This window comes from Olea europaea, chromosome 12 (assembly GCF_002742605.1).
Source record: "Olea europaea var. sylvestris chromosome 12, O_europaea_v1, whole genome shotgun sequence".
Classification (NCBI taxonomy): Eukaryota; Viridiplantae; Streptophyta; class Magnoliopsida; order Lamiales; family Oleaceae; genus Olea; species Olea europaea.
The window spans coordinates 4,202,526-4,229,811 of record NC_036248.1 but is presented as its reverse complement, the minus strand read 5'-3'; the positions used below and the strand labels follow the sequence as shown (position 1 = coordinate 4,229,811).

The 27,286-nt window shown below is 34.8% G+C and overlaps 2 protein-coding genes across 3 annotated transcripts in view; one reads left to right on the top strand and one right to left on the bottom strand.

The window, feature by feature from the left end:
* Nucleotides 1–8,941, bottom strand: part of LOC111406455 (transportin MOS14) — a 31,513-nt gene extending 22,572 nt beyond the window's left edge. Inside the window, exons 1-6 of the mRNA XM_023035878.1 lie at nucleotides 8,650–8,941; nucleotides 6,797–6,874; nucleotides 6,594–6,656; nucleotides 807–854; nucleotides 580–726; nucleotides 196–327 (exon numbers count right to left, since the gene is read on the bottom strand). Of these exons, the coding sequence (XP_022891646.1) occupies nucleotides 196–327; nucleotides 580–726; nucleotides 807–854; nucleotides 6,594–6,656; nucleotides 6,797–6,874; nucleotides 8,650–8,772 (591 nt within the window). The 5' untranslated portion in view covers nucleotides 8,773–8,941. The remainder of the gene's footprint in view (nucleotides 1–195; nucleotides 328–579; nucleotides 727–806; nucleotides 855–6,593; nucleotides 6,657–6,796; nucleotides 6,875–8,649) is intronic.
* Nucleotides 8,942–22,252: 13,311 nt separating this feature from the next.
* On the top strand, nucleotides 22,253–26,364 carry LOC111405268 (5-formyltetrahydrofolate cyclo-ligase, mitochondrial). 2 transcript variants are annotated; one of them, XM_023034073.1, is made up of 7 exons: nucleotides 22,256–22,603; nucleotides 22,738–22,878; nucleotides 23,154–23,318; nucleotides 24,790–24,831; nucleotides 24,935–24,980; nucleotides 25,128–25,198; nucleotides 25,882–26,364. In XM_023034073.1, exons 1-7 carry the CDS (start codon nucleotides 22,306–22,308, stop codon nucleotides 26,016–26,018), a joined length of 900 nt encoding a protein of 299 aa, XP_022889841.1. In that variant the 5' UTR covers nucleotides 22,256–22,305; the 3' UTR covers nucleotides 26,019–26,364. The 2 variants fall into 2 exon arrangements, with proteins under 2 accessions (XP_022889842.1, XP_022889841.1); XM_023034074.1 differs by lacking the exon at nucleotides 24,790–24,831 and having other exon boundaries at nucleotides 22,253–22,603.
* The last annotated feature ends 922 nt before the right edge of the window (nucleotides 26,365–27,286 follow it).

The following is a 27,286-nucleotide window of genomic DNA, read 5'->3' as shown; positions in this document are numbered from 1 at the left end:
ACCTCACTTCAATCATGTTTTAAGCATCAATTCACCCGATAAAGCATTTCTTTCAATGTTATATCCCACTCACTCAAGATATCAATTGTCACTTACACCATCTCATGGCACAAGCATTAAGCATCACGTTTCACACATTATCAAATGAAAAATGATGACAGGTCCTTGATAAACAAATTATGAATAATAGCCCACCTGCTCCGTCAGTTCGTTAATATTCAAGCAAGCAGTTAGGACATTAAGGGCCATCTCCATCCCTGAAGCAAGTTCGTTTTCAAATTGACGTCGTCTATCAGGACGAACTGCTATTTTGTAATTGAGCACTTCCTGGTTGCAATTGCAAATAGCAGTTACCAATTTTATCGAAGAAATCCAATCAAATGAAAGGAGTTTGTTAGTTGTGCCATATAATATCACTACAAGTCTCTAATCAAGGAAATAGTTGAACTAAAACTGAAAATCTCCTCCAAGCAATATGCGAGTATGTAGATATATAGATTGTGTGTGTGTGTGTGTGTGTGTAAGTGAGATAGAGAGAGCAGCAAAAAGATTTTCCAAACATGAATGGACCGGATGTACCTCAGGCAAGACTCTGAGAAGCTCCAGAAAACTTGGTAGAAACTCAGGATGAAAATTCATTCCTTCCCTTATCCAATTTATAATACCACCATCTCCCCAGTCTTCGGCTGCAACATGAACAGCCAAGGCTGCCACTGCAAGGCTAATCTACAAATCAAGGCATTTAGCACAGCAGGCTCTTTGTATTAATATAACAGGATTTATGTGGAGAAAATACCAAGTATTACCTGAGTTCTAACTTTAGGAGGCCCCTTGTGAAATGATTTTAATAAGGTCTGCATTTAAGAATGCCACATAAAAAATATCATAAAAGACGAAAAATGAATCAAAGAGAATGCATCCACACAACAGCTGATATTCAAACATACTGGTAAACAGAACTATAGCAAATTAATTTAAAAATAATTTTCCATTTGCACAAACCAGACCTTCTTCCTGCAGACGCGCCCGACAGGCTGATCGTGCAGGTCATTCTGCCGTCGGTGAGACAGTGGCATGGTGCACGCCGATCCAGCAGCGAGTGTGGCACATACGCCGCCGCGGAAAAGCAGAAAAATCCACTTGACGAGTCCAGATCACTCTGGCCGCTTGCTTTACCGTCAGATGCTTCGTTTGCATGGGCGCACACAGTATAATGGTGTTTAAATCCTACTTTAGAGTAGAGGTGAAGGAATTCAAAACTCCAGTACTGTTAAGATGACCAAATGGGGCTCAAAGATATCGAATGCGATTTGCATGAGGCGATTTGGTGCACTTTGGACGGTGAATATGAAAAATAAGGCTGAGGGGGATCTAGCAAGCAGGAGGACTTCCTCACTAGGTTTAACGAGTCCTCAAAAGCTTTTTTGGCACAACGTTGTCCAAATAGTTGTGGCAGGTAATTAGCAAAATATGGGGACAGGCGTCGAAAAGGAGTTGTGATGGTGCCGGAAGGTGCAAATGGAGAGGGATGGACATTAGTTTCGTAGGTGTTTCAAGTAGTTGTAGACTTATTTGTCGCTGGTGACAAGGATAAACGTCGGTGAAATTGGGTACGATGGACACGATGTCGGCGGCAGAGGGATTAGTGTCACATGAGCAATGGTTGGGACATGTACTGGCAGAGGACTCAATTTGGACAGGAGTGAAAGAACACGAGGCGACATATTCGGCAAATATGGTGGTGAACACTTACAATAGGAGGTGTTCTAGGTCTCTACAAAAGAGTGTATTTGGGTCCGAAAAAGCTCTGGTAGTGCGGGTTGATGGGGCTAAAGGAAAAATAGACAGCGACGTCGTACCAGTGGAGGAAGTGGATGAACCTATCTTTGATCCCTTGGATGTGATTGCAGATGGGCCCCCACATTCGATCTGGGTTCTTCAAAAAATTCAGGATTTCAACAAGATGGTTGGGGTGTCCTATAATGGATATGAAAGCAAACTCTTGCAACTATTTGAGGAACTAGAGACTAGTAGGGGTCAGGGAATGAGTACAAAAGGAGGTAAATCAAAAAGAAAGGACGACCTTGAACTGAAGCGACTCAAATGGTAAGTAAATTATGATATGAAGAGTGGAGTCAAAGAGAGGAGTGTTGGGGATGGATGACAGAGTGTTGAAATGATCCCAAAAATCATAAACTGGAATGTGAGGGGGCTTAATAAAGAGGGGAAAATGTTAGGTATTCGAAATCTGATTAGGGAATGGAGGGTGGACCTTGTCTGTTTATAAGAAACTAAGGTGGAGTTTGTATCGAGGGCTATGGTTAGCAGCCTAGGAGGAGGACAGCATGTAGGGTATCAATTTTTAGGATCTTCCGGGGTATCAAGTGGCGTGCTAGTCATGTGGGATACTAGAGTTTTGATATGGAAGACGTTAGTGTAGGGTCATTCTCTATACCGCTTTCATTTAGAAATATTGATGATAGATTCCTATGGATGTTCATAGGAGTTTATGGTCCTACTGCTGATGAGAGTAAAAGGGGTTTGTGGGAGGAATTGGTTGGTATAATAGCTTGGTGGAATCTCCCAACATGCATTAGGGGTGATTTTAATATGTTTGATTTCCTACTGATAGATATAGTGGTGGGAGACTAACTGGGCTATGGAGGACTTCTCAGATTTTATTAGGGAGAATATGTTGGTGGATTTGCCTATAATTAGAGTAGATTTTACATGGTCATCTAATCGAGATCAACCTGTTCAGTCTCAAATAGATCGATTCTTGGTCAGTGGGGAGTAGGAGGCTAAGTACCCAAATGTCACTTTGAGGAGATTAGGGAGGGTGTATTCTGATCATTTCCCTATTTCATTATTAGGAATTATGAGTAGTTAAAGAAAGCCTTTTTAAGTTCAAGAAGGTGTTAAAAAGTCGAAGGTTTTGGGAGCGTGTCCACCCTTGGTGGGCATCTTATGACTTCAGGGGGTTCCCTAGCTATGTGTTAGATTAGAAGTTGAAGGCTTTGAAAGGGGATTTAAAGAGGTAGATTAAGGAGGTAGTGGGTAATGTAAGCTGGCAAATCAGTGCCTTTCAGACATAGAGAAGTTAGGTGGGAGGAAAGTCAAGAGTTGGTTGGGGAGGAAAAGAAGAGACGCGAGGAGTTGAGGGGAGAATTGAAGAGGTTGGTAAAGATAGAAGAGATTGCCTGACGATAGAAATCTAGGGTCACGTGGCTCAAAGAGGGGGACAAATGCACCAAGTTCTTCCATAGGATCGCAAATTCTAACAGACAATAATTTTATCACATTATTGTAGGTAGATGGTGTGACTTATGAGGATCACAGGATATTGGGACCAAAATAGTGAGATTCTATCAAAATCTCTATCAAGAACAGTTCAAGTGGAGGCCAAAGTTGGAGGGATTGGACTTTGCTACTATTGCGGAGGAGGATGTCAGTTTGTTGGAGAGACCATTTAGGAAAGATGAAATTAGGGAGGTGGACATTAAAGATTTTCGCCCTATCAGCTTAGTCAGCGACGTATACAAGATTATTGCGAAAGTTCGGGCGAATAGATTAAAAGAGGTGCTGGGCAAAGTAGTGCCTAACTGCCTATGTTTTAGAATGCTTTTGTGAAAGGGAGGAAATTCTTGGATTTTGTGCTTATAGCGAATGAATACATTGATTCTAAATTGTGCATGGGGGTTCCAGGAATGTTATGTAAGCTCGATATTCAGAAGGCTTATGATCACGTGAACTAGGGGTTCCTTTTGTATATGCTCAGGTGATGTGGCTTTGAGGATAAGTGGTGTAAGTAGATTCAGTTTTATATCTCTACTATTTCGTTTTCAATTTTGGTCAACGGCACTCCATAGGGTTATTTTCCGAGCAGCAAAGGTTTAAGGCAAGGGGACCCATTGTCTCCATTGCTGTTTGTTATTGTAATAGAGGCATTCACTAAGATGTTTGAGAAAGCTGTGGGAGAGGGTTTGATAAGAGGCTTCATAGTTGGTCACCTACAGGTTTCTCACTTGCTATTTGCAGATGATACATTGATTCTATGAACTGCAGATAATGAGCAATTCAGGAACTTGCATCAATTGCTGCTATGCTTTGAAGCGGTGTCGAGATTGAAGATAAATTTAGGGAAATTTAAGGCCATTCCAGTGAGATAGGTCGCTAATGTGGAAGAGCTGGTCGATATATTGGATTGTAGGGTTGCGCAGTTTCCTAAGTCATATCTTGGGCTCCCTTTAGGTACAAGATTTAAAAGTAAATATATTTGAAATGGAATTGTCGAAAGGATGGAAAAAAGGTTAGCAGGGTGAAAGCGTGTGTACCTTTCGAAGGAAGGTCACCTTACTCTCATTAAATCCACTATCTCTAATCTCCCTACTTATTTTCTGTCATTGTTCCCGATTCCTGTTACCGTTGCAAATAGATTGAAAGGATTCAAAGGGATTTTCTTTGGGCTGGATTGGGGGACAGGAAATTTCATTTGGTTAATTGGGGTGTTGTATGCTCTCCTATAAGGATAAGGGACCTTCGATTGAGGAGCTTTATTTTGTTTAATAAGGCCTTATTGGGCAAGTGGTTGTGGCGATTTGGGGTGGAGATAGAGAGTTTTTGGAGAGACATCAGAGGAGCGAAGTATGGCGTGATGGGAGGGGGTTGGTGCTAGGTCGAGGGTCTCGGATCTTATGGGGTGAGTTTGTGGAGGTATATCAAACGAGGATGGAGGGGAATATTGAAAAAGTGCCTTCCCCCTTTTCCAAAATCCATGAATTTCGAAAGTAATAGGGAGTCTTTATGTCGCGTTATTGAGGACCTCGTTTCAAAAAAATTGGTAGCAAATGGTTACCTATTAAGGGGAGGAAATTTATTTCAATTATAGACCAGGAAAGGGAAAAAGAATAACTGAAAGAAAGGAAATCAATTAGTTATTCGTCAAAGATTGAATTGATCAGGTCATGTAGGAACAAAGTTTAAGTCTACCGATCTGTTAGGATGCCTCAGCTGCCTTTCTTCGTTCATGGTTCGATATTCTGGTGTCCTAGGCGTAGAGGAACCACACCAAGTTCGGGAAAGTTTCGAGACAAATTGACTTATGTGGTTAAGAATGGTAATAACATCAAATTTTTGGATAACTGTTGGTGTGGAGGTCAACCTCTAAAGGTGTAGTTTCCTTCTTTGCACCGCATTGCTTTGGAGCCTTCTGCTATAGTAAATAATGCATTAGCCATACACAATGAAAACCACAGTAGGAATATTGTGTTTGAAAGGGGTTCACAGGATTGAGAATTGGATATTATGCATTATTTTTTACCATCTAGCATGAGGCGCACATTCAAATAGGAGAGGGTGATCATAGCAAGTGGAGGTTGGCACAAGATGGTATTTTTCAGTTCGCGCATACTTTAGTTCCATGTTAGGACCTATGGAGAGCTCATTCGCCTAGAAGGTGTGGCAATGTAAATTGCCTTCACGGGTGGCATTTATATTGTAAACGGTGATGAGGAGACAGATGTTAACGGTGGATAATCTTCGAAAAAAAGGCTTTTATGTTATCGAGTGGTGTTATATGTGTAACAGGGATGAGGAGGCAACTGACCACTTGTTCATTCATTGTGATGGGGTTCGGTGGCTGTGGAACGGTATTTTGACCTCTCAACATTTGGATTGGGTGTTGCCCGAGTGTATAGAGGACCTGTTGCGGACATAGAGGAGAAAATTTCGTGATAAGGATAATGGGATTTTATAGGTTCTTATTCCGTGATGCATTGTTTGGTGTGTGTGGAGAGAGGAATAGCCGATGCTTTGAAGACTAAACACGGACAACAGAGTATATCAGAAAATTATTTTATTTGACTTTGTATACTTGGTTTAATGCTACGGCTAATAATCATATAGAAGGGCTACCTAATTTCATGTCCATTTTTCTTGTATAATTTGATAATAGATTTCCCGTGATTATCCTTTAATTAATAAAATTATACGATTACTTTCAGAAACAAAATGGTAGACAGGATCCACCCCCATCATCATCTCTATTCCTCAAATAAAATTCATTATAGTTCCATAGGCATACTCAGGAAGAAAAATAAGCACCCTTTCCAGACACTCTTTGTGCAAAATAAATATCTTATTTCATTAATTTGTGACTAGGAGCTTTCCAAAGAAATAACTTTGTAGAGATCCACACATTGCCCCATGTAAAATAAGATCATGCATGAGCACATACTTCAGAATTGAACTTTTTCACTGTCATTTCAAAGGAGTGTATATTCCTGCAAATCTCCAGCTGATCTTAAAAGTTTTTAGGTAAAGTTCACCGACAATCACGAAGTAGCTATAAGAAACAAAGTGCTACTATCGGTGGTTATCAATTAGTTGAAGCCTACGACATTTCAAAAAATGGACAGATCCTATATGCAAACACACAAGAAATAAAAGGACGAATTGAATGAAGACATATTTGAACTATAAATATGTGCGGAGAATGGACCCAAACTTCAAATAAAAACATAACTAAGTCAATGCAAATGAACTGTGTATTCATCTCCACGAAACTGAATTCTGCACAACGTAAACTAGCTTACATTTAGTGAATCCCGCAGTGGACGAAAAGCTTCAGAAGGAAGTTCTTCAAAATCCCGTTGCACCTGTTGATCAGATAAAAAAGTACACGAACAAAATATTGGCATAAAAAATGCTTACCGCCTCATTTTCACAAATCATCAATTGGCATTGGTGAAAATTGCAATGGAGAAACAGATAAAGTACAGAAAAATAAAAAGATTACCTTGCTTCTGAGAGTTTGAGAACAGAAGATTAAGGTTTCTTGATTGCTAACAGGATCATGAAGCAAATTATCGGCCACCTAACCATGGTAAACATGTAAGCATCATGACTGCCACTTGAGGCTCTTGAAAGAAATGAAGGAAGATATGCTTCAATGAAACATATATACATACTTGAAATGGAAAAATCAATCCGCAATCATAACAAAGGTTACTTAAATTGACATCACACAGCTTATGTTTATTTCTATACTAATTATCACAACAAGGTATCTTCGCTGGTACATAGATTTAATCTTGGATTCAACTGGTTCATTCTTACTAATTGAACTGTGTAAACAAGCAAAGTATAAAAATAAAAATAAAAATAAAAACAGTCGCCTGCAATACAATGACAAATTGACCCATAAACACTAAACAGCTCATGATTCTCCTCTTCTTCCCTAGGATAAGCAGTGCAAGAGTATTGACAATAAAGAATGGCCTAATTTTTAGGTGCAAGCCTTATTTACCATTTGATTCCTTCTTATGTTATTTTCTTTTTTTGTAGGCTGTACAATTCTAAAGTCCATGTAATGCGAAATGTTTAGAAAACCTTTCTTGAAAAACGATTACAACGTAGCAAGAACATCTCCTATCCAAATCTTACTTCTTGGGGGCATTACTCAAAAGATAGCTACATCCGCCTGTAATATGAATAACTGAGCACCAGATTGATTGTGAAACAAGAGCAATCTGCCAGTGGATTAAAAACCATTATTTCCAAAGTTCTTCTTTGCTGAAATAAAGGATAGTGGATCCGCTGGGACTTTAAAGTTATGACATTAAGCTGTGAAGGGATTGATGATTTACGCCACGCCTTCCCATATCAATGTTTCAAATAAAGAACATAGGTTTTAACTGTTTTGTTCCACATGCCAGAGAAAGAGTGGACTCTAATATTGGCACTTGCAGACAAGATGTAAAAGCATTTCAAACAAAATTGAAAGGAGTCAAAATGTCTCAGTATATGCCACATTATGTGAGAAAAAATACAGCCCAAATCGATAAGATAGATATTGTATGCACGGTTCCAAGATTCTGGAAATAAAACACTCCAAGATGCTTTGGGACAAATTGAAATTGGTGCAGCTCAATAGGATAAAAATCCCCACCGAATGTGAAACCCCTTTTCCAAATAGCAAAATGGTATCTATGCCTTTTTGGCTTTTATTCATAACCAAAAAAACCATTTTGCCACACTCAAGAGAGACGACAAAAAATAGAATATGTATTACACAAACTTTTTGGCCACCATAACAGCAGAAAAGTGTGTTACTGCAGTCGACAATGACCTCAAATTTATGGCCACCATAAACCCCCGAGTCAAAGTGTAGAAGGTATAAACACTTCCGCGTGTGTGTGTGTGTGTGTGAAACTGTGGTCATCTAAAGCTTCATCATTTAAGTTTTACTAAATTATTGCAAAATCATTGCCCAATCTAAAATCTAAAAAATTTCAAATGCATTTCTTTTCTACCAAAACAATCCAAGATTTTATCTTTTCTTTCCAATTTCTTTTCTACAAAAATATCCAAGATTTTATCTTTCTTTCCGATTTCTTTTCTTCCAAAAACAATCCAAAACTTTATCTTTCTAAATAAAGACCACAAAATGCAAGTGAATCCCATCGGATTCAATTAATCAGAAAAATAAAAATAAACTGAACTCATATCTAAGTCAAAGCCCAAAAATGAATTAGCTCAAGCAGTAATTCATATTTCAGTTTCAAAATTTAGATTTGTTCAAAAAAATCCCAAAAAAAATACTGAATTAAGAATGGGATTTGTATTGGTGTCGAAGCATTATTTAAAAACCTGCCAAGCGTCGATGGTGCGCTGGAAATCTTGGAGCCAGCGATCGGCTTGCATGCGAACGGCGTCGTCTGGATGATGGTACAGTGCACTTAGGGCTTCTTTCACTGTGTTCTGCAGCTCCATCTCACTCAAAATTCCAAAACGTTGACAGATGGATATAGATAGGTATACTCAACTGTGTATATATATTATTGTATACTACTTTCTACTGTATAAATATCTCTCGCTATATAGCTTTATATATATAGGCTTCCGTCTCTCTCTGTCTCTCTCTCTCTCTCTCTCTCTCTCTCTCTCTCGAATTTATGTATCTGAATGTGGTCTTATTTTTATTCCTGAAATCGCTTTTGGTCTTCTACCGCTTTTGATTTTGAAATGGCATATTTTAAGAAGCGTTAGTGGAGTTTTTTCCTTCTAAGGAATTTGCGGTTTGTGGTCCCTATACTTTGACATTCAGAACGATTAAATTTTCTTGATTTTGAGATCTCCAAACTTTCGTTTTAGGTGCACGGTTATCCTTTTGGACATAAACTATCTAAAGTTCGGTTGAATGACCACTTTTAACTTACATTACACGCACAAGTATATTCGTGAATCATAATACTCATTTTAAAACAATTAAGAAAAGAAAAAAAAAGTAAAAAATAAGAAAATTTTGTATTCATCATTCCTATTGTCGTCACCACTTTAGCTCCACTACCCTTACTATATCCACCCATCCCGTTTATCTCTCGTCAAAAGAATAGGGTTTGCTCAACCAAGAAAAAATCTCCTTTGAGCTTGCCATATAAAGAAAAATATTATATATGAATTATGCCCCTGTTTGAGCCCCATTTTGAAGGAAAAATGCATTTTTGAATAGTGTATTGATAGGAAGTGTGTCGTTAAAAAATAAGGAAATTTTTTTTATCTATGTGTAATATTATTTTATTGAAAATTTGTGTGGTTGAAATGATATCAAAACATTTTATTTTTTTTAAATAATGGGGTTCATACAAGGACTATGCCCCGTTTGGTCCCCAAAACTCAATTTTTTTTATTGTTACTATTTCAGCTATCATTTTTTACTTTTTCACTCACAAGTCGAACTCATTTTTCTCTCTAACGATCAAAAAATCAATTATCATAATCATTACCGAGCAGACCCTATATATATGCTATAGTAATCTTGCTAAGGTTACTTAAAGATTTACATAATAACACGTGGCACTCTCACATTCGCTAATTTTAAGGCCAGACTTGAGGAGAGGCCCAAGGGGGCCTCCGCCTCAAGCCCAGAATTTTAGGGGCCCACTTTTTTGAAATTAAATCCACAGTTTCAAAGTCCAAAACCTCCTAAGTACAAACCAAAAAGCTTGAGAGAAATCAACTGACAAAACCTAGATGAAATAATGGCAATGGTCCGGTGGAGGTCAGAAACGGAGCTGATGTGGTATACTCTCCTGCATATACTAGCATTTCGTTCGGTCCATATCTTTCTTTCATAAATTTTTTTTTCTAGTTTGACAAGGAGTTGAACTGTTGAAGTTTTGAACTGTGTCATTGCCTAAAATACTACTTGTTAGTGCATATTACGTTAATTTTTGGGCTATTTCACTAAGGCCCTGTTTGATATGCCCTTATTTTCCAAGAAAATGAGAATTAAATTTCATTTTCCACTTTTTGGCATGTTTGATGGTAGAATTTTGTCATGAAAATAATTTTCCCCAAACCCTTGCCACATCAGCTTTTTCTTGCTTTTCTAGGTTTTTCCGTTTTTTTTCTTTTGATTTTTTTTTGGGGCAAGTGAAACAAATTCTATGAACAATTATAAAAGAAAATATCCCTTAAATTGACAATTTTTATGTAAAATAAAGTCAAACGGACACCAAAAGATAAATGATTTTTTATTTTCTTGATTTTTTTATTATTATTATTTTTTTGCAATGGAAACAAGTTATAGGAACAATTATAAAAGAAAATATCCCTTAAATTGATAATTTTCATGAAAAACAAAGTCAAATGAACACCAAAAAACACTTTTATTTCAACATTTTCCAGGTGAAAAATTATACCAATCAAACCTTATTAATTGACAATTGTCAGTAAAACAATTTCTAGACAATTCAATTCCTTGGACTTCGTTTTCTTTACACTTAAATTCTATCTTTACAATCAAATGGACCCTAAGGTTTTTGCCACGTTTATTGCTTAAAACCTATAAACATCAAAATCTGTAGAGTTATTTCATGTTTCTAAGCAAATATCAGTAATGGTGAAACTGATGTAAATTGATGTAAACAATAAACCTTAAGTAAATTGTAATCTTCCAATCCCATATAAATATAATGGTAGAACTGATGTAAATCTCAATTAGTTAACACATAATTTAAGTGTTTGCAGTTTGCTTCAATTACCCTTTTGAAATCTTAATAGGGATGATGAACTGGTAGGTTATGAATGTTCCCCTATCTTCATTTTCACCCAATTTCATCTGCCCATTTTTTTTTATCTCTTGTGTACAAGTTGATGGCTTGAGTTGGTAAAAGTGTGCATTTGGTTTTTTTAGGATTTTGGATTGTACTTTGTTGGTTGGGGTGCTCTGGTAGCATGGGTGGCGCTTTTTGGTTAGGATGGTTGGCTATGAGAGGAGAGGCACGAATTTGGGATGGACGGATGTGGTTTGTTAGGAGGGGGATTCTCGGAAGAAGATATTATATCCTTTACTTATAAATTGCTTTTGTCAATAGTTTTTAATTGTTTAGGACCTTAGGTGCGATCTATTCCTGCTTACGAAAAGTTTTGTATCTTATGTTGTAATTATTCCTCTATTTTAATAGGGTGTTCCTCTATTTTTAATATATTGTTGCTTTTTTGGAAATGTTGAAATTTAGTTGATTGATATTGTAATTCTTGTTTTGATTTTACGATCAAATTTCAGTAATTGTTAGCTGTTGAGTAACCTTGAGCCAAATACCATGGCTCCTAAATGTACATCGGGGCTCACAAAAAGAAGAACAGAGAAATAATAGAGGCATTAATTTGTAGCCAGATTGGAGATATGGATAAATACTTGCGTTTCCCGAGGACTATTCAATTGTTTCTCTCAAGCACTTTCAACTCTCCGCTCTCTTGATCTCTCTATATCCATTCATTTTCAAATAATTATGTGCATAACTCCTTATTTTTGTTTAGGTTTATCAAGCTAAATGGTTAATTGAGATGATCTTGGCTATCCTTTTGAGTTCGAGAAGCTTTCTTAAAATTTATTACCTGGACATATATGTGTGTTGTGGAAATTACTTTATTATCAGGGCATATCAAGTGTAACTCATTCTCTTATGACATCCTTTCATCCATTGGTAAAATGTGCCCCAATTTAATGTACATTCTTTATCAGATTTGGAATCTTAAAATATGTTGTATCATGTTAATCAAAATGGCAAGTACTATTGAGTTGTAGCTAGAAAGTTCATTGCCATCAATTTCCGAGCTATCATGTTGGCCTTATTAGGTTTGCAAGCATATACTGATTTGCATAGAGATTGAAAAAGGCAAGGCAAAGCTTAAAATGCCGATTTACCTATCTTAGTTATCTCTGATATATGTATTTCAAGATTCTCGTCTTAGAGTTGGAAGGCAATGTTGGGAATTTACTTATTATGCATAGCGAAAAATGAATCAGATTTCAATTCTCACAAAAGATCTGCTTTGTGTTTAGGTAGAAATTGTGAAAAAAGTTATATCTTTTTATAGATATGCAAACTCCTTTGTTTTTCTTTTATTCCAACAACATTGATTTGCCACCTACAACTGTTCAATTGTTCAGTCTCCAATGAAATTCTACATAGAGAACAAGATTATAAGAACCGGAGTTTTCTTCTCTTGTGCTAGTAAGAAAAATAAAAATCTCTACAAATAAAAAACTCTAGCCACTTATTTATATGAACCCAAACAGGCTTGGCTGTCTCCTGACCCGATTCAATATTTAATTAACCCATTTAATTAAATCTGATCCGTGAATTAATTAATCCAATTAATTTAATTCGGGCCTATAAATAAATAACCCAATTAATTATTTTATTCAACGTTTGTTAAATTAATTAATTGACAAATCACAAATTTCTAGTTCTCCTTTTGTGTGCGACTTATCAAATTCTCAATTACGATACCTAACGACGTGAAATATTATTTTGATCAAACCAAAATCAAACACCCTTTTAATTTATCATCAATTCATGTTCACCGTCCCAGATTGACATCTAGTAATGTGTTAGGGCAATAAATGTGATGAAAAATATCACGTGATATAACAAAATCAAACTCATTTGTTTATCGTGAAATTATAATCCGTTCGTCAATATGATTCAATCAATTATGAGATATGAACGTGTGTCAATTCCGACTATCGATCATATCTTTCATTCCACTATTAAGTCAATATAAGTCAAAAACTCATTTTGGACTTCTGAATACACGTTGGCCAAGGATTTCGTTATCGACTTAATTGAATGAAATGTAGATCATAATCTCTTACTATCTAGGAGTGACAAATTCTCTATTCGTCATTTACAATCTTCTTACAATTCTTGACATATCCGAACAATGCAGTATTAGCGACATTTGGCAAAGTATCATCGAACATCGTCAAAATATGACTGTTCTCATATAAAGTATCACGATGACCTCAAATCAAAGGATCAATTCCACTACCGAACGTTAGAGATTAACCACTAATACTCAAGTAGTTATCCATGTAGAATCTCTCAACAAATCTACAATGTTTTGTTCTATAACAAAATATTCATGTATTCATTTAAATGTCCCCGCACTTTAACTTGTGAAATAAACTAATTACCTCAAAAGTAAGAAATATCACACGTACCGTCTATTTGTAATAACGATATTCGTATCTCATTGTTACCTATCGCCATGGATTATTTAAAATCCAATTAAACATAATTTGTATCTCACAATTACAATTCATTGTGATTAACAAATTACTAAAACTTGTATTTTCGGACTCTATTATTTAACATTATTCACCAGAATATTAATTTAAATAATAATAGATATTGTCAAAAATAAAATGCCTTAAACATATTAAAAGTGTTTACAATCTCAATCGATTGGACCTAGGGCATAACACCTACAGGTAAAACATCCCTGAAATTTTCAAGAAGAACCTTGTAGAAATGTTGAAAAGATTCTATGTTTGGAAGTAAATGTTTTCATGTTGTTTATTTAACTTCTTTTTCTGTTTATTTTAAGAAAATTTGGTCCTTTAAATAATTATTTGTTTCACATAATTGAGTTCAGCTACCAACTTAAAAAACCCATAACTTTTGCAGTCTCTATCCATAAAAAGTATGTGGAATAGAACTTGATTCATATGATTTAACTTGCATTGGTCCTACCCCAAACTCTCAAACTTTTGAAATTGCAGTCAGTGAATGAGCAAGATGCTATTTTGTTTGGCATCTCGTCAATGGAGTTTTACGATTTATGGCTTACTACAATTTAGGGGGCTCAAATTATGAAGTTCGCCCCAGGCCCTGTAAAACACAGGTACGACATTGGCTAGTTTAAAATTCAATCAACTTTTTTATCCAATCATCTTTCTCCACATCATATTATTTAATTCATTATGTACATTTTCATGTGCAAGACAAAATTCATATGCTAGGGAGGTAAAGAATTGTAACACAAAGATGGATTACCTCATCGTATATTACGGTGATCCGAATGCTATTTGGCCCGACCCGAAAATTGGTTTACACACACGTAATATATGTGTGTGTTTGGTATTCTCAACTACACATTTTTTAATAAAATAATATTAAATGCAAACTCATAAATTTTTCTTATTTTTTAACTACACATTCTTTATCAATCTACTTTTCCAAAAAATGCATTCTTTAATAAAATTGAGGCTCAAACACGCTCATAATGTATATTAGGATTTCGTAATATCATATAATTTGGGGTAGACACATCTCTTGCAATTATCTTTGATATATTGAATTTCTCCTCATTTGTCCATAATTTTTTTCCTTTTCAGATTTTCACATAAATTTTGTGTTCTTGTTTTTAATTTATATTGCATATTCGCTCTTTTTTCGTAAAAACTATATATATCCCTGCTAAGGTAGGAAAAGCCTGTCAGTGGTTGTGTACTTGTGTGCTAAATGGAAGATTTATTACATACAAGCAAACACTTGTTAAACACATGAGTAGATAAAAAACAAGTAATACCAATAAACATGTAGCTCAATTTCTATATGAAAAGATAATACTAGTAAGAATATCCTCAAAAGTCTCTTTAAATGCAAAATGCTCTTTATTTTAAAAAGTCTAAATTAAAATTTCTGTTTAGTTTTTGTTTTGATGTTCAATTTTGGGTTTAATTTTTTTTTTAGGGTTTATTTTAAGATTTTTAAAAGTGCATTTGACTTTTCATTTTGAAAAATTATTTCTCAAAACTAAAAATTCGAAAATACGTTTTATTTGAAATTTTATAAAAATTTTATCTCCATATTTATTTCATTAAATTTGGTTATCCAATAAAAATAGAATAATTTTATATTAATGATCAAGTATTATATATATTTTAAAGTTGATGAATCTTATAATATTTCTTCTTGCTAAAAAATTAAATTAAAAATAATAAATTATTTTTAAAACAGAGAAAAAAATCTTTTTCATTTAATAATTTTTATAATTTATTTTTCAAAATTTTTATATTTTAGAATTTATCAATTTTATTTTTTAAATTTACTTTTTAAATTTTCATAACTTTTATAATTTTATTTTCATAAAATGCATTTTCAAAAATAACACCAAACACATTTATAGTATTTTACAAAATTGAAAATTGAAGACGATTTGAAAATAACAAATCAGATGTACCCTAAATTTCAAGAGATTGTATATTTTAATTTTTTAAAATAGAGAGTAGATTTTGCTCTCCAAATTTGGAGATCCAAGTCTTTTTATTTTATTTTATAATGATTGTATTTAAGAAGCTGCAATTTTTAATAGTCTACTTTAACTATTCAAATCACATTTGAAATTATGGTCATTAACATATTAAAAATTATGTAGAGTAAAAGATGAGGAATAAATAAATAAAGAGCCAGATGAGAAGCATTATTAGAGCATATAAAATTTTTAGTTTAAATGTGCTCTTTATAAATATAGAATTTCTTGTAGCTGCTATAAACATGCAGTTTAATATCTATATAGAAGCAAGTAATAGCATCGAATACTTGGTGAAATAAATCATAATGAACATCACAAGTCTCTGAGTTGTCTATTACAGTCATAAACACTCGAATTGTAATGCGACCACATTGAAACCTATAGCGTGTGGATATGGTTGATTGACAGAAATCACGTATGGAAACTCTAAGATCATATCCTTTGAGCACATCACCATCTATAGTACTAAACATAAAAATATTTTTCTCTAAGCCCTGTTTTGTTTTGCTCAAATCAAATTTTTATTATATTTTGATGAAAGTCGATGAAATGTGTAGTTAAAAAATTAAAAAAATGTTTTTGATCTCATGAAATTTATGGTTATATTAATTATCAACTCTGACATAGATTTTTATTAAATTTTTAGCTAGACCAAACATAGGCTAAACATGACGAATGATATGTATATCCAACACATGAGAACTTTAATCCCATTAATGTGCAACAAATGAGTTAAAAATGACAAGTCCAATATCATCGTGTCTATCGTCTCGACCCAACTCAAAGACTACATGGACTTGAACAAAACAAGGCCTAATATTAGTACATGGTGCTCATTGTGTCTACTCACAATCCTAATGCCACAACGGGACCTTCTAACACCACTCGAATACGAATGCTAGACTTCGTAACTCTCTATCACGAACAAACTACCTTCATCATTTTTGAAATCTTATATGGTATATTTGTTTCGGGCGTATGGAACAATCATAAAGGAACTCACACTCACTATCAACTATCAATATACTTAATATGAACGACAATATGTCATGTGATACATGTCATGTCATTATATTCATTATTCATATACGATATCATCGTGAGGGTGGATAGTTAAATCATACACAATACTAACGAATATCGTGATCAACAAATAACACAATGTTCTATAATGCAAAGTAATTTATCTTTTAGGGATGGCAATGAGAATGGTTCGGGGTGGGGCAACCTTCCCCGCACCCACCCTGTCGTGTAATTTCCCGTCCCATGCTCACTCTGTTACCTGTTTAAGGAGAGGTGGATTGGGGTGGGGTAGGGCCCTTAACCCGTCTAGTACTCATTTATTTATTTATTTATATAGTTTTTGATAATTCATTTTATTGTTCTCTTTCATTAAAGTGGGACAATAACATATTTATTAAACAAATCTTTATATGGCGTCAAGCAAGCGTCTCGACAGTGGTATTTGAAATTTGTCGAGGTCGTGACTTCTCTTGATTTTGTTGAAAATACAATTTATCAATGCATTTATTTCAAAATCAGTGAGAGAAATTTTATTTTTCTTGTCTTGTATGATGATGACGTTTTTACCTGCTAGCAGTAATTTGGAGCTGCTTCATGAGATAAAGAAAATATTGTCTGTAATTTTGAGATGAAAGATCTTTGAGAGGCTTCTTATGTACCTAGCATTGAAATATATCGTGATATGAAATCGTGGCTTACTGGGATTTTCTCAGAAAGCTTATATATGACGCGTTCTAAAAAGGTTTAATATGCAGAACTGTGCACCTGATGATGTACCCATCATAAAAAAGATAAGTTTAACAAAACTCAATGTCCAAGGTTTAACAAAACTCAATATTCTAGAAAGGTTTGATATGCAAAATTGTGTACCTAATGATGTACCCATCATAAAAAGATATAAGTTTAACAAAACTTAGTGTCCAATGAATGAGTTAGAAATGGAATCTATGAAGATGATTCCATATGCTAGTACTATAGAGAGCTTGATGTATGTTCAAGTTTGCACTAAATCGGATATAGCCTATACAGTCAGTGTCCTTAGTAGGTTTCAATTAAATTTAGGATAAGAGCAATGGAAAACAGTTAAGAAATTTATGAGATATTTGAAGAAAACTGAAGGTTATATGTTTACATTCCAGTGTTCAAATCACCCTAAGGTGGTAGATTATTCAGATTTTGATTTTGTTGGATGTCAATATGATTTAAAAATCAACCTCAGGTTATATTTTTATATTAGCTGGTAGATTTTGAGGGTAGAAATGAAAGTGTAGTCAGAAGTCCTAATTTTAATAAAGGAAACGTTATATTTTGGAATCCCATTGTCGGATTCAGCTCAATCCAGTCCTAAGTGGGAGAGCATGGGTGCTAGAAAGCTTTCTGTCAATGATACAAGTATTTTAAATGGAGCAAGCAGATGGTGACTCTGTTTTGCATTGTTTGAAGAGACAAGTTCGGTTGGACCGCAAGTCTTTGATGGCATTGTACATGGAATTAGATGAAGAAAGAAGTGCTTCTACAGTTGCAGCAAGTAATGCAATGGCCATGATTTCCTGATTACGAGTAGAGAAGACGGCTACGACAGCCCAAGAACAACTAAACAAGAGGGGGTGAATTAGTTATTTGAAACTTTTTTCGAAAATAAGTTCAAATTTAAGTAAATAACGATTAAAATAATAAGTAAGCAATATATCAAAAAAATAATAAGAGGAAGGGAAGAGAGAGCGCAAACGATGTAATAAGGAGGTTCGATCCAATCAACGATCTACGTCCCCCATTAACAAGCTCTCTGTCACGAGTAAGGCCTTTTCCATTATATTTGATTGACTTATGGTGCAATCCAACCTTTACAAAGCTTTCGATGGCTTACAATCAAGGAACACCGATCTTTTTACACCGTTGATATTTTCGGGACCTCAACACGACTCACAATCCAAAAATAAGAGAATTGAAATTACAAGTGAAAAATTTCTCTCTTAATAAATGATATAGACTTAGTTTGAATATAAGAGAGAAGTAGGTAAACACTTTAATTGATAGCAAAGAAGGTAGCTCAAGTGTTTTGATTGAAAAACTTTAGTTGAGATTAATGATTTTTCAACTTTTGATCATTCAAAAAGTTTTTCAATAAATGAATGATTTGATTTTTAAAATAGTGAAAGATAAGGTTGAGAGAATAAAAAATACTTCACTTAATGCTCATAAACAGTTATATAAATAGTGAAGAGAAAGTGGTATTTGTAGTTCACAAAGATCTTCCTAACGGTCAAAAGTCTGCCCTACTGGACAAGTGTACTGGACCATCCGGTACGTACCGGACAAGGCTACTAGCCTTTGGTGAGTCAGGTGTCAGAACGTTAAAAATTTTGACCCTTGGGCAAAGACCTTTATCAGATCGTCCGGTAGCTCAATTCTCAAAAAATAGATTTTGCCTTAAATGATTTTATTTTGAACTCCCGAGACTTCTTTGCTAAATATTAAAATGTTATACCTTTACATATAAATTCAAGAGTTCTAATATAATTTTCTTCAGTATGCTCGATCATCAAGGTTTATGACTTCGATCTTGATTCCTCTTGACATTGGCATTCGTTTCGTTCTTCATGAGTGCATTTTATCTTGTCCTATGCATGAATCTTCATTTTTATGCTATGGTCGATTTGATTTCAACTATCATGATTCAAAAGTAGGTTTGTTAGAACCAAAATTAAATTTTATTTGTTATAATCAAAACATAGACCGAAGTCAACCATGTCAACAAGCTATCCCTACGGAGGCCTTGCAGTATTAGATAATGATGGAAAAACGCGCAGAGTACGATCAATAAGCTATACAAATATTGAAAGATATGCTTTTAACGAGTGAGGAAGATGTAAAGCTTGTTATCCTTGTATTAAGTTTGTTATTCCTCGTATGAAGTTAGCCATCAGAAGCAACAGGTGGAAGCTCCATTGATGTCATTGGAAGAGTCAGCCCAAACACATGAAAAGACGAAGCAACAAGGTTATGAAAGCTACAGAAGTCGAAGTCCTTATTCTGACTAAGGTGCCACTCAACCAGATATATACGAAGCCTTAACGAAGGGTTTCATTCCAAAGTCCTTATGTTCATGACCTGTCGAGGTTCTGAAAGAGATACATGCCGAAGCCCTGACGAAGGGTTTATATCGAAGTCTTCATGTTCATGACCCGCCGAGGTTCTGAAAGACGATGCTGAAGTTCTAAGAGATGAGAAGGCTGTCACATCTGCCGACCTGATGAATATCTTTGTGAAAGACTAATTAGACATTTATTTTATCTTATATTAGGAATATCAGCCTAAAAATATAGGGTAGTTGACCCTTTATCAATGTAATAAATACATGGGTAAGAAGAATGTAATGTATAGAGGAAGGAGGTAGGGGCACATGGTTCGGATCCAACAGCCACCACGTCTTTATCCTTTCCTTGAGAAAAAGAGAGAGGGAGATAGATATGTGTAGAACAATAGAAACAACACATATATAGAAAGAGAACAAGGGGAGAAAACTAGGGAAAAATAATAACGGGTATATTAATTTTTGGCATACTTTGGAGGGGAGAATAAATACTATTCCATACATTTCAAGCCATTGAATCTCTTATTCGTTCTTCTTCTTCCACAAATATATGTATTTACAACCAATATACCACAAGGATACGTCCACGCATATATTATCTTCTAACGACACCTGTTGGCCATTTTCGGAGGTCAACAAAGCTTTTAGATTCTAAACTTGAAACCTATAGAGAAAAATGTGGACCTATCAAGAAAGAAAATCATGAGATCGATGAGGTTGATGAAGATTATCAGGAGTTCGAATACCATTCATTTTCATCATTTAGTGCATGTTTGATTTTGATTTTTCATCCCAAAAAATCAATTTTTTCGATCGTTACTTCCTAAGTCAGCCGTCATTTTTGAATTTTTCGCTCACAGGTGGGATCCAGTTTTCTCTTTAGTGATCAAAAAATTAATTCTCATAATCACTATCGAACAAGCCCATAGTGAGAATCGGACCGTGGTAGCTCAAGTGGTGCGAAACAAAATGACCATGTTTTGGAATATGCCGATTGTTGTTAGATTTTGAAGGCAAGAGATCTCTAGCTCTTTTGATGGATCTTGAAAGAAAAATGTACCCATCTTCAGACGAAAGATTAGATTCTTCGGAGGTTTTTAATGTTAAGCATGAAGATGACGCCATAGGTATTGCCAAGCTGCTTTCAATTCTTTTCTTGCCTTACACTTTTATGGCATGTTCGGCATGCTCAATTTGAGAGTACCATCCACGATTAAGAAAGAAAAAAGAAGCTAATTTTGTCTAAAGTTATCTAGTGTTGGGTACTAAACATGCCCTTATAGCGTCTGGCTTTAGTGTACTAGTTATTTTTATTTATTTATTTTTTTCCTCCTCCAAATCATCCTCGAATTTGCTTAACATTACGTGGCTCTCGTGCTGGCAGGTGAAAATGAAAATAAGGTCACCCTTACACTATAAGTATCTCTAGTTAAGGAGAGGCTGAGAGCTATAGAAACAGATAGTGGCTTCTTAAAGCAAGTTGCTATGACACTCTAGAAAGGGGTTGAGGGGACTAGACTCTTCACTAAGATAGCTCAACATCTTTGGACAGTTAGAACCGCTTACAAAATTCCATCTGAAGAGACGAATGCATGACATTTTGTCTTAAAGGGGATAGCTGGTGGAGCAATTTTCTTCTTTATTATACTTTTATCAGTTTTATCCTTTGATAGACGATATCAAGTATGAAAAGAATTATGGAGAGGCTACCAGGAAATGTCATAGCAAGGGTGAAGGAAACATCTGTAGAAACTATCCAATCATGTCTATTAAGCTATGTAGTTTAGGATTGAGGTTCCAATGTTTCTTTTGAGGTTATTGTTCAATATGTGAGAAAAAACAGGGATAGCTGATAAATGTAAGAAGGCCCGATGCCACTACTATGTACCAAACAGATCTAGACGTCCATTTGAATCCTCGAATTTTGTCTGGAAAGAGGAGAGCTCGAGTTAGAGGTGTTGCCTCATCTCTTTTCTGCTACTTCCTTGGACAAAATTATATGTGCCGTACCAACCTTAAATGTGTGAAATTATTTCAATAGAATTCAGTTTATATAATTTAATCCTGAATTATAAGGTGATAAAATATAAAAATCTGCCAAGTTTTTGTTTTTCCTTTTTTCTGTAGATTGAGTTAGGCTGACTCATTTTTCAGGCTTAATACGAAGTTTTTGTTTTGAGAATTGTCCAAACTTATATAAAGCCAATTGAAATCACTTTCTAAATAAATTTGAGTGGCTGAATTAAAATCACTCCTTATCTCTTACAAGGTTGTTGGCCTATATCCATCCACAAAAAAAACATTTTTAAACTTAAAATAACTTTATTCCCTTTATAAGCTTTGCCAAATATGCTCTAATTATGATTTTCAAATTACTTAACTTTATCTATAAAATTACTTTAATAGAAAATAAATTTTAACTTATTTTTAGAAAATAACTTTTGCTTTACAAAAATTTGCTCTAAATTAATNATAAAATTACTTTAATAGAAAATAAATTTTAACTTATTTTTAGAAAATAACTTTTGCTTTACAAAAATTTGCTCTAAATTAATTATTTATTCCTAAACAAAGCCCAAATGACCATAATATGGCTTACAAAGAGGGCCCGGGAATGGATAGTGGCCGCTGAAAGGCTGATGATTCACCCGCGCACGTTAGCAACTGCCGCCGCATCGCCACCTTCTTTTTTGACCACCCGTGTTCTCTACCCATATTCTTCTCGCCTTAACCTACGCCAAACCGCCATCTTAAACTTCACCACCATGAACACCAACAACGCCCAATTGGACACCATTTTCAAGCAAAAAAAGATCCTCCGTAGCAAAGTCAGAAAAGACCTCAAGTCCATGGATCCCACTCTCAGATCTCAAGAAGGTACATACACACCTACATAAATGCGTATATATATGTGTGTGTTTTGTGTGGTGTGCTTATTAGTTTGTGTTATTGATTTGAATCTTATTCATTTCACATGGAATCCCCTCCCCCACCCATTTTGATTGTTTCAGATGATGCAATACAAAGTATAATATTGGAAGCTCCATGGTTCAAGTCTTGTAAAGGACTGTGTGCCTATATAAGTTGTAGTGCTCTAAGAGAAGTTGATACTTCTAAAGTGTTGTCTGAAATTCTAAAGAACACAGATCAAGGTACATTTTTAATTTATTCCCATTATTTGGACTGCTTTTAAATATTTCAATATGCCATCAAAATGGAATAACGCACTCGACCCCAAATTTATTGAGAACAAGGCTTTTCCACCTGATACTAATCTGGGAGGAGAAGATTTTATATCCTGGTCTAGAGTTGGATTATATGTCGAAATGGAATGTTTAATGTTTATTCATTTGATCCATAGGATTTGTGCCCCTTTTTATGGATTCATTATCTAATTCAAGTTCTTTTTTTCCTGTCCTTGGATAAGATGATCATTCACAGGTGAGCAAAAAGTTGTATGTTCCTAGAGTAGAGGACAAGAATAGTCACATGCGGATGCTGAATATCTCTAGCATGAATGATCTAATTGCGAATTCCATGGACATATTGGAGCCCGCTCCTGTTGATGCTAAGGGAAATGAACGCCAAGATGGTAATTCTTGTCTGCTTCCTGTAGAATCCCAGTTTCATTGTTTTCACTTTAAAATTATCTGCTATACTCTTACTTCTACATGGGTATGCATATATGTGGGCTTACGCATATTACATGCACATATACACGTGTTTGTGTGCTAATGCCACTTGTAGTTATCTATGCCGGGTTGTTGAATCAATTATCATTGTAGTGAGACTTTATTTTGTTGTTTGCTGAAAATAAATCGTCCACAAGTCTCCAAGAACAAGAATTACCAGTGGCACAATGGTGAATATTCCGGGGAGAGGCACTGTGAATATTGAAGCTGGGTGCTAGATGGTGAATATTGAAGAGGAACATTCACGCTATGAGATTAGTGTATAACCAGACTCAATTGGTTGTTCAAGTAAAAAAATTGAGAAAAGGTCCGATATATGCAGTTTGGTTTTGAGGAACTGACAAAGAACTTGAATAGAATTCTGTAAAGAGTAGTAGAGGGCAATGAAAGAATTGATAACTTTATCTTATAAGAACTCTTGGCATTGCAGGGAAGTTGAATTTGATAATCGTGGACTCGTAAATTATTTATGAATTTACAAAAGGTGATGATTTACTTTCACAAAATGCTCATTTGCTCAAGGTTTACTTACAATAAACAAATGAAGATTTTGCTAAAGTAAATCTTCGCCTTTAAATACAATTATCAAATTTAACTTTCTTGCAATTTAACAAGTTCTTATAAGATAAAGTTATTTGTTTGTTCTTCCATCCCTACCACTCTTTGTGGGTTCTAATCAAGTTATTTACCAATTCCCCAAAGCCTACCAGCAAGAATCATACCTTTTCTCAATGTTTTGAGTTGAACCTACTAATCGAGTCCGACTCTACACTAATCTCACAGCTTGAGTGTTCTTCTTTAGTATTCACCACCTGACACCATTTTTAAGTGTCAACCCTACCAAAAGTATTCAGCATGCTTGTGCCAACATCATCACTCTCCACTTGTGTACTGTATTTAGTATTCATCACGTGTATCACCGGCAATTCTCATTCTTCGGTTGTTTTGGATTATTGGTCATTTTGTTTACCCCCAAACAAAAAATTAAGTGTCTCAATCATGACCATTGCTCCAACAACCTTGCATAGATAATTACATATGGCATTAGCTTCATAGACACAAACACGTGTATTTGTGTATGTATGCATATATATGTTGGTTTTGTCGAAAATTATACACTCTCAATATGTTTGATACATAGACCCATTTGATTCCCATTCTTTGGCCACAAAATGAAAAATATGACCGTTATTCATCACATCAAGCTATTATATTTGACTTTCTCTCTCTTGTGTGAATATTGTAACAACTATATTTTTTATTCTCATTCTTACAAAAATGGGTACCAAACGGGGTTATAGTTTTGGATAGCACTCGACTCTACAACAAGATTTGACATTTGATTGAAACTAAAAGTTTTATTTTTTGCAGTCATGTTTGCCGATGAACCTGTGGACTTGTTCCTCTTACCTGGTGTGCATTTCCATTCTGTCTCCTTTTTTTTTCTTGTGTGCATCGCTTCCATAGGTTGAAAATGGTGTTGATTTGATTTTTTTGGGATACTTTTATTTTGCAGGGCTTGCCTTTGACAAATCTGGTAGGCGCTTGGGCCGTGGTGGAGGGTAGGTTAAAAAATTTTGGTTGTACAATTTTCCTTTAGTTCTTTTCTTGTTTCTTTGTTTTTACGATCAATTTTATTTATTTTTTTAATTTTCTAATGTCAACCTGTTTTTATATCTTGTCCTGATGTTGCGATGAACAAAATAAAGTTATTATGACACTTTCCTTACGAAGTACGAGGAGCTCGCAAAGGATCGCAAATGGAAGAGACCTTTATTTGGTAGGTAACTCTGTTGAATTCTGCTAGGGAACATATGTTGCATGTTTTGTATGCTTAACAGTTACTTTTAAGTAAGCTAAGACTTCATATAAAAATATGTTTTGTAAGTGGGAAAGGTAGCTAAGAAAATCATGTTTAACTCAAAAGCAATTTTGTCTTACTTTTAAGCATAGTCTGACATGCTCTAAGCCTAAGCTTCGATATGATAAGAGTGTGTGATTAACTTATAGGACCCTGAGATTGCAGAGATTTTCTAGGAATGAATAATGATGTTACTACCCTGCGGAGCTGTTAACCAATATGTATTGGCTTAGATTACTTCAACTGGAGATAACTAGAAAGTAACAGAGATTATATGAAGTGGAATATAAATGGTTTATTGATTGGAAAAGAAAGAAACTATGATTGAACAAAGGATACTGAATGAAATACAAGATACCCCCAGGCAATTCGAGAGACCTGACTCTCCCCACAATTCTCTACTATTTTCCTGATGCCCTTCTAATCGCCTCCCCATCACATTTATAAGCAACCCCTTGACCATAACTACTTGATTTATTACACTTTTGACCCTCTAACTAACTGTTGAAGAATCTGGAATAACAATTGATGTGGCTGCCTCAATGTTTGCATATGTGAACTGGATTGGGGTCTATCATTAACAGTTTTGCTTTGATGTGCAGTTGCTCTTTCTTATTCGCAGCAGATATTGGATGAAAACATTATACCAATGACCCCAAACGATGTCCTCGTGGATGCTCTCGTGTCATCCTCTGGTGTGATCCCCATTAGTTCAGCTGCACAGGCAATGTATTCCTGATAAAAGGTTACAGGAGCGGTCACCCCTGATGTTTGTCTGAGTTTTTCCAAAGCTGCATTGGATGAGTGTCACCCGAAGATTTCCTTTATGCCACTACGTTTCTTTTTTTCATGTAATAAAGCTGATGATATTGCGGTGTGGTTAGACTGGCTGATATGTATGACGAGTCATATTGCTTCAAGCCTTTAAGGTTGCATGTATTTGAAACTTGAAAGTGGGTTTTTTACATTGATTCAAAACTTGCTATAGAGCTTTGGACTTCTTTGTAGATCTACTAATGTAACCGGACAAATGAAGAAAAAAGATATATGCATTCGACTTCAAATTTATTAAAGGTTTAGATTTTTGTAGCCGTTGTTTGCCTTGCATGTGGAACTTTCATAAAGGGTTGGTGTCTCTTCTTTTATATGCTTTAGTATCATGTGGAACGCTCCTTTTATTTGTTTTAGTCTTACGTTGTCTATTTCTTACGGATGACAATGGGACGAATCGAGGTTGGGTATAAAAATCTAATTTTATTGTTCCGTTTAATTAATTAATTGTATTCAATCCCTTTTATTATACACGATGGGACACGCGAGATAATTTAGAGATTTTAGCCATACCTAATTATCTTGTTTTAATGAAATGGTCAAGACAAGAAGATTATGCCAAGTGCCAACTTTGAAATGAATGCCGTTTGAAATGTATTATCTTTCTTATTATTGAATTTAGCACCATAAATATATGTAGATATCGTACTATATATATGCAGGCATAAAGATTATTTCCTTATATGATATAAGCAGAAATGAAACAGTGTGACTTCTTGCAATGACAGCACAACCTTTCAAGGATTTTAAATTTTCCAACCTAACATTTTAATACAAGCATTTATTCATATACATTTCGTAATTTCGGAAAAATCATAGTATTAGTTTTCAACTAATCATTCTAATATCAAATTAGTTGTTATTATTTAAGAAGCAATTATTATGTTCCAATTCTCTCCATTAGATTTCTTTCATTAATTTGGGTTATATTCATGTTATTCCTATACATCCACAAATCATTATTTTTATATGTTAGAAAAATTTCTTATCAAATTAAATTTATACCAAAAAAGAATCGTAATCCAATAGTAGTTACATAATTAATTATATTTAAGGATAATCTCAAATAAAATTACTCAAGCACATTCATTTGGTTACACTTCAATGTAGTCACGTACCAATTTTATTTATTTTTTAATCGGTTCCAAAATTTATTTTATTTACATTGCACATTCT